Source organism: Rhinolophus sinicus, linkage group LG06 (genome assembly GCF_036562045.2).
Source record: "Rhinolophus sinicus isolate RSC01 linkage group LG06, ASM3656204v1, whole genome shotgun sequence".
NCBI lineage: Eukaryota > Metazoa > Chordata > Mammalia > Chiroptera > Rhinolophidae > Rhinolophus > Rhinolophus sinicus.
Genome location: NC_133756.1, coordinates 67,583,393 through 67,596,649, shown reverse-complemented (window position 1 = coordinate 67,596,649; position 13,257 = coordinate 67,583,393). Strand labels below are relative to the sequence as shown.

Here is a 13,257-nt window from a genome sequence, read left to right as displayed (position 1 = left end):
CAGACTTTGTATTAGGTTTTCTTGCGGCAGGGCCCCGGTATATGCAGTGTTCTAAGAATCAATAAGCTCTTGCTGGTATTGAACTGCCTCTGTCCTCATGTAATTCAGGGGCTTTTCTTATTTAGTTAAATTTGTCCATTCTTAATACGAAACCTCACAGGACCATCTGTAGACACTTAGAATTTGCCAGTAAATGAGAGAGAAAAGCCCTCCCTTGTAACACTACAGCAGCGGCATCGTGGTGTTGGCTATTACCACTACACGCTCACTGACATTATTCCTCCCCGCACTCGACATTGCACTGTTTGCTTATGTCCCCCCACTACAGCGTAAGCATCGGGAAGGCTTAGTTCACTCTTTAATTCACTGCTATATCACAAGCATCAAAAATAGACTAGATGCTTAAAATTCATTCAATTAAAAAAATTTCTATTTATCCCAAATTGTTACAGCATTTGGAATTATATCAAGTGCTGAAGAGGTCCTTCCCGTTTTTTAACAGGATGCCTTCCTCAATATTCTAGCTCCACTATTTTCACCCACTGGCTCAGGCATTATTAAAGGAACTACTTGAAGGATAAGAGGATGGCTCCTTTCTTAATACAAATATCTACGTGTTTTATATGCGTCAAACTGTAAGCTAGCCACTCTGCAGAACAAGTTGGTTGGCAGGACCCACTCCCACCTTCCTTGTTTCCTCTACTTCTAGTGGGTTCTTTGTGTAGCCAGGCCAATGGGTCATGATTCAGCTTTTGGCGAAAGGAGGGTCCTTGTTAAATCATTGTGCATGTACAAAATTTGGTGCCTTGAACCACTCAAGGAAGAAATAGAAAAGATTGGAAACTATATGAGTGCAGAACCTAGGTCTAAAAGCAGATCTTTTAGAAAGATGAAGAGAAATGATCCAGTATGACCTGGAATGGCACAGGAACTTATAATAGCTGTGTATCAACAGTAATTGGCACATGGTTAGGTGTTCAAGAAAGTTTTACTGACTAATGAATAGAAAAATGATGCAACAGTACTGCCTGAGCTAGGGTATTTAGGTATACTTACTGCTTGGAAGTGTCAAGTTCTTATTTTAGGAACATTTCTATTACTCTGAGTGCACTGGGAAAAAATAAGTAGTGTTCTAAGAGTCAACAAGCTCTTGCTGTATTGAACAAAAGTGTAGTCAGTCAGTCACTCACCTTTTTACTTAAGTGGGGACCATTAGCTCCCCCATTGCCCCTCTGCATGGATGGTACTTGATATACATCTTGTTCCTGGGTACCGTGGCCAGTGGGTACTTGGTAGATTCCCTGATTTGGGTAGGAAGGTGGCACTTGATAGACGGTGTCTCGAGGAGCCCCCTGTGAGTTTGGCACTTGATAGAGCTTCTGTTGGCCAAAGGTCTGCTGCATCAGTCCAGAAGTAGGCTGGTCCTGATTGGAGGAGGTCTCCTGCACGGGGCCAATCAGAAGCTTCACCCGGTTGCCTGGGACAATGCCTTGCCGACCATGTAAGGAGCAGAGCCACCACCCTTCCAGTCCTCCTGTGTTCTGCTCTATGACAGTCAGGATGTCTCCCTTGCGAAAGGCCAGTTCTTCAGCACACTCTGGAACATTGTCATACAAGGCTCTTGCCATAAGATTCTAGGAAGGAAAGAACAGAGGGAAATCACGTTAGAATATTAGCACAGTCTCTTTAACACCTAAAGCCCATGCTCTTATGGAGAGGCATACTTCCTGGAAAGAAGAGAAGAATAAGTCTGAATGATAGCCTGTAAGGAGAAAAACAGATGGTGCAGACAAAAGACAGATACATACATACTGTGTCTGCCACCAATGACATCAGACTGCCTCCTTGGAAAAGCTTAGAACACCACAAGCAGTAGCTGCTCTGCCAAGGAGTGCTGTTAAAGACTCAGATGATGGTTTACTATACAAAACAGTTTTCTTCCTTTCTTATAGCCAGCCTGAGGAACAGAATACGCCAAGATATTCAGATGTATACAACTGACATTGCTCAAGTTTTTCAAATATTGGAGGGAAAAGAGTCAAAGAACATCCCTCCTAATGAACAGTACAAATGACATTTATATTTGGTGTTAAAATGGAAACAAAAGGACACTAATATATGCATGGTGGGACTTAAAAATTCTTATTTTCAGTTGATCACAAGGTGCTTGTATACCGGGAGAATCTCCAAGCAAGCATTTTTTTCCCATGATAATCAAACATAGAGCAATGTAGGGCAGTGGTTTGTATCTCCAGATTTGCTGGCGAGGAGCTACAAAGAATTTATCACACAGAGGTAGATGCCATTTCTTTCTCCTTTGGTTTTTTATTCATATCTTTCCTGAAGGGCCCTCCTCACCCTGCCACTATTTCCTACTTCTTGAGTCTCGCCATTGACAAAAGAAAGGCTGTGCCTTCCCCTTTCAGAGGCCCAAGACACTTTCTCTCTTTATATGAAGGCCTGTCTGGCACATTCAGTACTAAGCAGACAGCCAAAGTAGGCATTCAGCAGAAAGTGGGCAGGCAGTACGTGCTGACATTCTTGGAAGCCTTTCAAAGGCTCCAAAGATTTCATTTCTTGGCGTTAGTAGTGTTTTACAGCATGATGGCAGCCATCACCACATGCCGGCTCCTTCCCAGCACACAGGCAAGTCAGGGAACATTGGAAATCCACCGCAAGCCCTTGGAAAACTAAACGTGATCTCTCTAGTGCTTCACTAAAATGTCTCGATGCACTAGAATGATGACCATTTGTGGGACAAAGGACGGCCGATTGGATGGAGCATGTTAGTGGCTTTACAGAACAGTAGAATTGGGGGCTGCAGTTCGGACTTCTGTCCCCTGTTTTCTTCTCCAGAAATGTGGACTTGTTCTTTCAGCCTCATGCTTCGCATTCCTTTATAACTGACACACATGAATCATCTCCCCCTGTTCTGTGCCCTGTAACCACAGGTCTTGCGCTGTGTGCTGGTTCTCTGCTATGGAGCGGCTGTGCTATGTGAGGGATCTCTCCTCTGGTCAGTGGTTGGGAGGGGGCCCAGCTTTTACTCTGTGAACTAAATTCCTCTGAGTGTACCCACTTAACCTAAGGAAAGGAGAGAAAGCCATAGAGGTCAGTACCCAGGAGGCCTGGTGCTGCTCCTTAAGAATAAGCGTGAAATCCTTGTTCTTGAGAGTTTGGAGCTCTGGGAAGTCTATGACGTAGACAGGTGAGCAGTGAGGGAAGCCAAAGGGAAAATGAACGGTTTGTGTTCTAGGTGAAGGCTTTACTTTGTATTTATATTCTAGGAAGCTTTGGTTTCCTTCTAATAATTAGAAGTTCACATACATAAAGACAAACCATGTAGCATTCTACTCTGGCTTGAAGAACCAAATAAGGATGTGTCATAACCCTAAAATCTCCTCTGTTTCCCTCCTTCCATCATTTGGGTGCCCTGTAATTTAAAAGAAAAGTCACAGGTTATAGGAGACGGGATTCTGGTCCTTTGTACCAAAATGAGTTGAAGGAAATTAGTCCAGCGGAGTGTACTGAGATTACGGAGCAAGGAGAGAGCTGACCCCTCTGGCCTCGGTCCCTTTTCCCAGGGCCCATTCAGCAACTGGGAATGGCTGGTAAAGAAGCCTCAACATGAAATCAGAAGTGATAAAGAGTAGGGGCCAGTTCTACGGGAACCGAGGGTTGCTAGCTGTGCAATTACATTGGCTTCAAAGAAAGGAAAGAAGAGAAACAGAAAACAGTAGAAAGGGAAAGGTCTACAGACCCAATCAGCATAAATAAGTTGGAGGCTTTCAGAGTTGGGCCACTGCCATGAAATTCATGAAGCGCTGAAATAGAGCACTGGACCGTGCCTGATCAGAGGCCGAGAGAAACCCGTGTGAGACTTGTTCTGGATGTTCTTTGTCTCCCGTCCCAGGGACCTTCCCGCCACCTGGTAAGCAGCACACTAATGCTTCTCGATGTGCCTCAAGAGCTGCTTCTCTGGGAATACTTCAGAGCCCAGAGTCCTTGCTAATGGAGCCACCAGGGGTGAGTTCTGACTAGCTGTCCATGAATTCCCAGCAGTCCTGCCCACTGCCTACAGAGATCAGGATTTAGAAAGAGAGCTTGGCATGGCTGTTAGTGGCAGGCACCCGGGTGCTAGCGTGACACCTCATACACTGATAGATATTGTCAGCCTTGTGTGAACAGGAGTATTATTTAATATGTGTGCAAGCTACAGAGAGCCAGTGTCTATACCCAACCACTCTCCCAAACAGAAGATTCCAACTCCAGAGACCTTCAGAAACACCTGGACCTAAACTCCCTGTTTTACAGAGAAGGAAACAGGTCTGAGGTGCGGGGCAGTTTATCATCTGCCCCAGGCCATACTGTTGGTGTCAGAGATGGGAATAGAACGGTGGTCTCTTGGTTGGATTCTCTTTCCAGAACTCTAAGCCACCTTATCTCTTCTGTACAATGTCCTCCTAATGGGGCTCAATTCCATTCAGTGAAGTTCTAAAGATGACCAATTCTTCTTGTCATGTCTATTGAATAAATAGACTCTTGGGGTTTGGTGTCCCAGATGTGCGACTTGGGCAGATTACTTCCCTGCTTTGTGCCTCAATTTCCTCATCTATGAAAACCTCATGGGTTTAAATGAGTTAATTCAAGTCAAGTACTTTAACATTGCCATAAATTTTAGAAGTTATTATGACTAGTTACTTAATTTGTTGGATGGCACTTTGGCCTCCCTACCCTGTTTGCCTCCTCTCGGCTCTCAGTCAAGGGGTTGGTTCTAATCTAATGATGTTATTATACATATCTGATATTTCCTTTGCTCACAATTACGTTTAGGAGAACTGTCTCTCAAAGCAATGTTTCTTTAAGGTTAATAACGAGTTCTAGGCATTGCAACCTCTTGTCAAGTATCTGCCTACCAATAGCGATAATGAAACTATTGGTTGCATTCAAGAGACCTGAGACAGTGGATGAATCTCATTAGATTCCAGCAGAGTACAGTCCGTAAAAAAGTGGGGGAAAACATGGGTAAGCAGCTTGGCTTTTGGAAGTATTTGGTGTGTGAGGCAGGAGTTCAGAAAGACGGTAACAGCAAAATTAACTTCATTTGAAACACAAACCATCTTATTCGAAAGTGCACATGCAACTCATAAATAGGCAAATTAAGAGTTCATTTGTCTGGCTAGGAGAAGGTGGAGGAACCCTCCTCCTTCAGTGCAACGGTGTGACTCCTTAAGGCCACAAAGTCAGAAGGTGATTATCTGAATATCTTAGAAAAACCCAGGAGAGGCAGATCTACTCTTTCTCACTTCTACCCCCATATTTATCTCCATGGCAGGAAAGGTCAACACAGAAACAAATCAAGGAGAGATAAGAGAGCTATGTAATTCTATATCCAGTTGGATGGTTAGCCTCCAGAGACTGGCAGTTAGAAATGCAGCTTGAGCTTGGCAAAGCACCAAAACAATTGGGCACAGAACGTGAAAGCCAGAGGAACTTAAAACAATTACAGTTCAATTCTTTCACTTTACAAATGAGAAAACTGAGGCTCAAGAAGTTAATGATTTGGCAAAGTCACCTGGCAAGAAGGTCACAGAACCGGGACAAGAATTCAGGCTTCCTGTCTCCAGCTCCAGAATTAGGACAGGATTTAATAAAGTCAAATACATGTGCTACAAAAGTTGTGGTTCCAATCAGGATTGGAAATTAGCCTTTAGGGTCATAAATCCTATTTGAGGGGCACTAATTATAGCCACCTCTAGCATGGATCCCCACCCCAATCTTTCTTGAAACTCTCTTCTGGCTTCCAAGATACCACTTCCTGCTTCACTCTCTTCTCTTGTTCTAATGACCCCTCATCTTCCTTCTCTTTCACAGGCTAAAAAACAAAAAATTGGGGGGCTCATTTCTTAAGTGATCATGTTCCAAAGGTATCTCTACTTTTCTCTATATGCTTGTTCTCTACAGCAAGTCACGTCCATGCCTGTGGTATCTAAATACAGATAACACTCAGATCCATAGCTCCAGCCTAGATATTTCTTCTGTACTTCAATCCCCCATTTCCAGGTGTCTAATGGGTATGTTTATCTTGAAATCCAGTGCAAAAACGCCTTCTCCTTTCTCTCTCTTAGTAGTATGCACACAGCTGCCCAAGACAGTAGCCTCAGAGGTTTTCAGACTCTCTTTACAACCTGAAACCCAATGAGTTTTCTGTTTACATCCTCCCTGCCATTCCTAGTTCAGGTCCTCAGCAATGTTCTTTGGGGGAATACGGCAATTCCTTCCCAACTGGTTTTCCAGCATTTAACCTCTTCCCATCTTAAAACCCATCTTCCACATAACCAGAATGTTATCTTTCCCAAACCTATCTGATTGCTTCTCTTCCCAGCTCTCTGTAATAGTTTTTCTTACGGTATGATTTCTATCTCATTCATTTTGGGAACTCCTTAAGTTCAGAGAGCTGTCTTTTTCCTTTGGCATTTTCAGAACTTTAGCCCAGTGTCTGAAACAAAATACACACTCATTAAATATTTGCTAACTTGAAATGGATTCTGGATTCTGATTTCCTGGTTCTCTATGGAGAGAGTGAAATTCTTTTCTAGAGAAATCAGCATGATATTTGGTCAAAATTTTCAGATGGACATGGGAAGATAAACTAATGGAACCAGAAAGATAAATGATGTGTGTAAGTCAGGCATGCCTCGTAGCCAGAGAACGTGGGAGACAACCAGCAGGAAAGCGCCCCTCCCTCCCTACTAAAACAGGATAATGACGTAGGTGGAGAGCCCAAATCTCATGTCCACAACCACTGAGCAAACAGGAAGGCCAGGAGGAACTGACCATCCCAGCCTGATTAAATACAATGTTCTCTGTAAGAGCTTTCTCTCCCTTCTCACATCTGGCGGCAGGTGACTGAGCACCATTCATACTTTGCCAGGACTTTGGTTTCTGCTGTTCCTGGTTCTCAAGCTATGCCTGAGGAGTGGGAAGAAAACAGAGTACAGAGCCAGAACAGTGGGTACAGAGAGCTCTAGGTCATATGACAACTCCCACATCATCCCCCACCCTTCCCTGCCTTTCCTTTCCCCCACTGTTATCAAAATGTCAAAAGCTTATTACTCCTACTTCCAGGGAAACTATCTGCTATTCCAAATATGGAGAGGTGTGACTTGTAATTTCCATGACCATTCATGCTGTTCTTTGGAGAGAAATGAGACACAATGGCTGGTGTGTTACCACACCAGGACTGATAGCATCATCAATGGCCCAACTTCCTCCTATTATTTTTACTTTATGCTATATTTATCACATAGGAGCTCCTGCCACAGCCTCAGGGCTGCCATTCTTAACAACATGGCTTTCACACACACACACACACACACACACACACACAGCGTGCACACACACAGCGCACGCACACACACAGCGCACACACACACACAGCATATACACACACAGCACGCACGCACACACAACATACACACACACACAGACACACAGTGAAACAGATCGTGAGAAACAGACACAGTACAGAAGGAAATGGCCATTGTCAAAGCAATCAGTCCTGAAGGAAGCGGATGCAGGACGAGCATCATCACGGTCAGTCTGAGGACACGGGGAAGAGAAAGGAAGGCATGTGTGCTTTTGTGCCTCTGACAAAAATGAGTTTTAGTCTGACCATTTTGGCCAGACCATCACCTTTAGAAAACAGGGGGATGTGGGATTTCCCAAAAGAAAGACACGGCTGTCATCAGAAAACATGGACATCTACAAGTGTCTGGATTCTGCTTCTTGGAATACTTTGTTTATACCTGGGTTCTTTCATTGGATGATCTGTAACGTCAAATTTTCTGAGTTAGATCTTGAGATTGTTAAATAGCAGACACAGAATTTTCAAGTTCAGGAGTTAGCAGATATGATACATAGCACATCCAAGTTTTTTCTCAGCAATATTTGTCGATTGTGATCTGACTCACTTTACATTATGTGATCTGAACTAGCCAAAGAAAGGCAGCAACAGGCCCACTAGTCTCGTAGGCCCACTAGTCCCTTGTCGTACTGCCGACCATCAGCGAGAAGTGCCCAACATGTGCCACCAAAGATTCCTCTGCCACCCAGACCACATTTCAGCCAACGATTTTCTTTTCTGGAAAGCTTCTAAACCCCTAGGATAGTTACAAAGCTTATGTGAATATCTCAGACCTTCTGTGAGTGTTCATATCATTTATTCTACCACAATTCCTTGAATTTTCTTACATTTTCCAGCCTTGTGAACTTTAGCCATAGCATTCTCTTTGAGCATTTCTGAGTGGGAGATGCTTTAAGAAACGTGGCATTAGACACTTGCCCTCTCAAAGGTATTCTTTGACATGCAGCAGCCCCCATATGCATCATCAGGACCCCCTCTGTGGGAGCCCCTGAAAGGCTTCCAGGTTTGGGAATCTTAACGTCACTTCCATAATGACATATTCCTATTCAATGAGGGATCATTCAGAACACAGCATTCTTTTGGTGGCTCATATGCCAAAATAATACCACTTCCGGAGAATTGGTGAGAAGATCTGATGCTCATTGCAAATGTGGGTATTGGATCTCAGGAAGAACTTCTAGCTGACAGATTTGGTACCATGATATAGACAGCATAGCTATGAGATTTAAAGTCTTTCTTCAAGTGCTGTATTCCCTTCCTTTCCTGCAGTAGAACTAATGCCATCTATTGATTTAAGATTGATATAGGACAGAAACCTTCACATCTTGGCGTTTGTTTACCATGAAAGCAACAAAAGCTTGGAGCAAATTCCTTGTTTCATATTTTTAAAAAATTACAAATGAGTTGGTAAGTAGGTGTGCATGTATGAGTGTATGTATGTGACTTCACAGCCCACTTCTATTATTTCTTGGCCAGAATTTGATTGTTGACAGTACTTGAGAAAAAAAAATGGGTTTTTCCTCACAAGTCTGATCATCATAAATAATACATGTATCTTTAAGAGCTCAATTTCCCACTCTGCTGTGGTCTTTCAGATTGACCTAAGCAACTCCTGAGGGGCTTAAAGAAGGTAGAAGGACACCTAGGTGTCTATGGGTATTGGAACCAGAAGTCACCCATGGCTTGACCAGAACCAACTAGACTAGACTTTTAGATTAAGAAGAGGTCTTAAAGATCATTCTAACCCAATCTTCTTTTACAACCCAGAAAGTCTCCTATTAGATTAGCAGCAGAGCCAGAAACAGCATCTGGTTCCCCTCTCAATCTAGGATTTTTTCCCACTGGACCAGGATGTACTTCCTGAGAACCTTCTCCATCTTAGAATTTAGTACTGTTGCTATTAAGCCTTGGAATTTATAAGCATTTCTCCCAGGTTGCCTGGTTTTGATAGATTTAAGTATAGTATATTGGCAAAGGATCAAAAACATGGGGCAGGCACAAACTGTTTTTAGGGTTCTGTCCTTAGATAAATCTGATAGGCGCCATATAATGATGAAGGCCTGACACCCACTCACCCAAAAGATAGGTTTTATTAACAATAAAACAACCATCTGGATTTCAGCCAACATTGTAGTGTTGGCACCAGCTCACATCTGCCTGTCTAGACAAATCCCTCCAACATCCAGGTACTTGGGGGAAGTGAAATGAGAATTGTGATAAAGGAATAGGAGACTCCAGTCCATTATATTACAGTATGGTCCCCCAAATGACAATTTCTCAAAAGTCAAAACACACAAGTTGTAACATCTAATAAAGTATTTGAAAGAAGCGGGAAGATCTTCCTATTTTTACACTCTCATATATCTTATCTTCTAGCACCAAGGTAGGCAGCAGCCCCCAAGCTATGACGTTATATCTAAATACAGTACAATGCAGGACCAATATCTAAATATAATGCCAGTACAAATACGTGTACATCCTGGAAACCTTCTCCAGTCTCCCAGCCAGAACCCAACTGATGTAACTTGGATGCCAACCCTCCCTGGAACTCTTTTGGATGTCCCCGACTTAGGTTTGGTGCCTGATTGCTATTATCCCACTTAACTTGTGAGGTCCTCAAAGAGTTCTAAAAAGTGGATCCATATACTTGGCTGAGGGGACGTATGCAATCACATGGTGTCACCATTGCAACTGCAGAGCTGTCTCAAGAAAGAACCTTTAGATGCTGCAGCTTCTCAGCTAGGCAGGAGCAAATGAAATTAAAAAACAAAACCAAAAAACCCTCAAAATGAAATCATTCAATGACTAGGTATATAGACAAGCTCCTACATGTACATATTATATACCAGTTTATGAGACTAAAATAGCTTTCTTTAAGGCCCAGCTCTAAATGCCTGTTCCATATAGAGTGTATCAGACTGTCTCTATGGCAACCTTAATTCTCCGCAGTCTGTCTTCCTCTGGCCTGATTGTTTTACATGTGACATGGGGGAGACCCCATGCTTCTTAGTGTTTTGTGGTATGTATTTGCTTGAACAAATTGGTGCTAAGCATAGAAGAGGACATTTCCTTTTGGTTAGGACCTGTTACATTAAGCTCAACCTTGGTCATGATAAAATTATGGCAAACAATTCTATGGTTGTATTTTTGTGCTTCTATCACATCAAACCAGTAAGGCAATTATTTTTAGACAGAAGGAAGTAGGGGAGATTTAGGCCAGTGATTCTTAACTAGGGGGAATTTTATCCTTCCAGGTGACATTTGGCAATGTTTGGAGACATTTTTGGTCGTGTGAGTGAGTGTGTGTGTGTGTGTGTGTGTGTGTGTGTGTGTGTATTTTACTGGTAGCTGGTGGGTAGAGGCCAGAGATACTGCTAAACATCCTGGAATGCACAGGACAGCCCACAACACAGGCATATCCAGCCCGAAATGTCAATAGTGCTGATATTGAGAAACCCTGAATAGAGGAACGGAAACTAAACTGAATTAACAGAGTCTGGTCTCAGTCCTCATATTAGAAGACTAATGACAATGAAATCACATCACCTTTTGTGACTCTGTTTAGCCATCTGCAAAATAGGGATAATGGACATGTTCTTTATAATAATATTATGAGGAGTCATGAAATCATATATGCAAAATGCTCTGACTTCTTCAGAAGAAAGGGTCTCTATAAAATCACAGCACAGTTATTACTGCACTATTATGAGCTATGAAACTGTGTCCTAAGAACTGTACTCCTCCCCTTCAAAAAAAATTCCTCCAGGAAAAGAAAACAAAACAGAAATGATCTCATCATGATTACACCTGCCACACCAAAAAACAGACACAGTTCAGAGAAACTAAATTCTTTCCCTCCAGCAATGAAGTAAGCTGCGTCTGTAATTAAGATCTTAATAAGGGAGGCAGGAGGCTTGAGCAGACATTGCAGGCTACGAGGCAGAGCCACCGCCAGATTTCAAACAAGAACAACTGAAATACAATCCCCCTGCTGCTGAACGCTCTCCTGTGTTCTCTGCACAAGTCCACACTGCAAAATGGGTTTTCCGCCATTACTAAAGATGCCTATTTCTGCAAGAAACAAGAAAAGGACCGCCTTCTTATTTACAAGTAAATGTTATTTATAACTTTGTATGAAAAATTTGCTTGCATCCACTTAAAAAAAATGCCTCTTAGATAATTTCCCGTCAAGAGGCTGACATCAGGGAAAATGGATACGCCTCCCACTGACTGATCTCTGGAGCAGCTCATGGGCTAACTGTCCAGTGACCATGTGTTCCTGAACTTTCCAAGACAGTCCCAGTTTCAAATATCCCTCCCATTGTCAGACCATATGTCCCATTTTGGGGTTTGTGAACTATAGATATATTTCCCTAAATACAGAAATTACATATATTTTAAACTTAAAAAAAGATAGGCATGTAAGTATGTATGTTGCTAATGAGTGTGCCTTGGGTGAAGTCAGGATTTGGGAGAAAAAAAGACAGGTACTAATAGGAGTCTTTGATTCTGTCAACGGACATGTTCTCTAAATGCAAGATGATCTTTATGGGGAAATGAGATATATTTCAAAGTCATCTGGGCCTCTGTGAGACTGTCTAGAACTCTGGCTTCACAGTGAATGGGGTTATTCAGAGAAAGAGTGCTGTTGGGCTAACCGTATTGCTATTGTTGTCTCCCCGTACCCTGATCTAAGGGTTGCTCATCACACTTAGGTCTGAGTGAAAACGGTTGGAGAATCAGAGAACAACATGGACGTTCTATCCCAGAGGAGCACTCAAGGGAAAAGAAAACTTCAAAATGTTGCTGTGCCCACACTGTACTGAAGTCCTGCTGGTCCACTAACCCACTTCCTGCTAAACTCTAAGTCATTCCACAATTAGTAACACACATGCACATGTATACACACACACACACACACACACACACACACACACACACCCCAAACCCCAAAAAACTCATTGACAGATTACTAACGTACTCTGTTGTATACTAAAGACTCTGAACTCCAAGAAGCCTGGAGTGTCTGGAAGTCCACTTTACTGCCTTCCCAGTGTGCTGGCTTTGCTTATTATGGTTATTGGGGGTTGGGGCTGGAGGCATGGGGTATCCCAGCTCATTCTTTCAGTAAAGCACAGAGCCTGGGGACAGAGAAGCCTACACAAGTTAGCCACATCTCCTGTGGGTGAAATACTAAGTTAAGGGCAACTGACTGACTACCACAAATTAATGAGGTAAGGCTAATTCATAGAAGAGATAGCACAGGGTTTCCACATAACTAAAAAAAAAAAAAAAATCAGGAAAAACATTAATGGCACATCATCCTGTCTAAATACAGATTGCTTTAATAAATAGAAAGATCTGGTTCAGATCTTAACCTTATATGCCTTTTGGGGCAACTTTCTATGGAGCTTCACAAATAATACCCCCATCCCCGCCACACACTCACAAAGAGTAAAGAAAGGAATCAAACTTGAATTCAAAAGGAGCTATCAAACATTTTTGTGCAATGCTTGCCTTTTACATATTCACGGTTGCTCAATCTTTATTTCTGGTAAGCATAAACATCAACATTGCACATAAGGAATGTTTTTGGTAATATCTTGTAATTATTCCCATGACATACTAGAAATTTCAGGAGGAATGCTCATTTGCAGCACACACATCAAGATTTACAAAGAAATAAGACACCTCCAAATCAATGGACCCAGCCTTTGGATAAGGGCCTTCAACCCTTCACCTACTTCAACATTATTTAGCACCATTAATGGTTGGAGATGAGGGTGCGGGGAAAGGGATGAGCTCTTTTTAAAGAAGAAACTGGTATTTAG

General features: G+C 42.6%; 1 protein-coding gene across 4 annotated transcripts in view; it reads right to left on the bottom strand.

Annotated features, from left to right (window-relative positions):
* The window catches only part of NEDD9 (neural precursor cell expressed, developmentally down-regulated 9), a 176,694-nt gene that overhangs the window by 25,320 nt on the left and 138,117 nt on the right, over window positions 1-13,257 (bottom strand). For all 4 annotated transcript variants that reach the window (XM_074335230.1, XM_019743000.2, XM_019742999.2 and 1 more), the window contains one exon: window positions 1,191-1,634. In XM_074335230.1, the coding sequence (XP_074191331.1) occupies window positions 1,191-1,634 (444 nt within the window). The remainder of the gene's footprint in view (window positions 1-1,190; window positions 1,635-13,257) is intronic.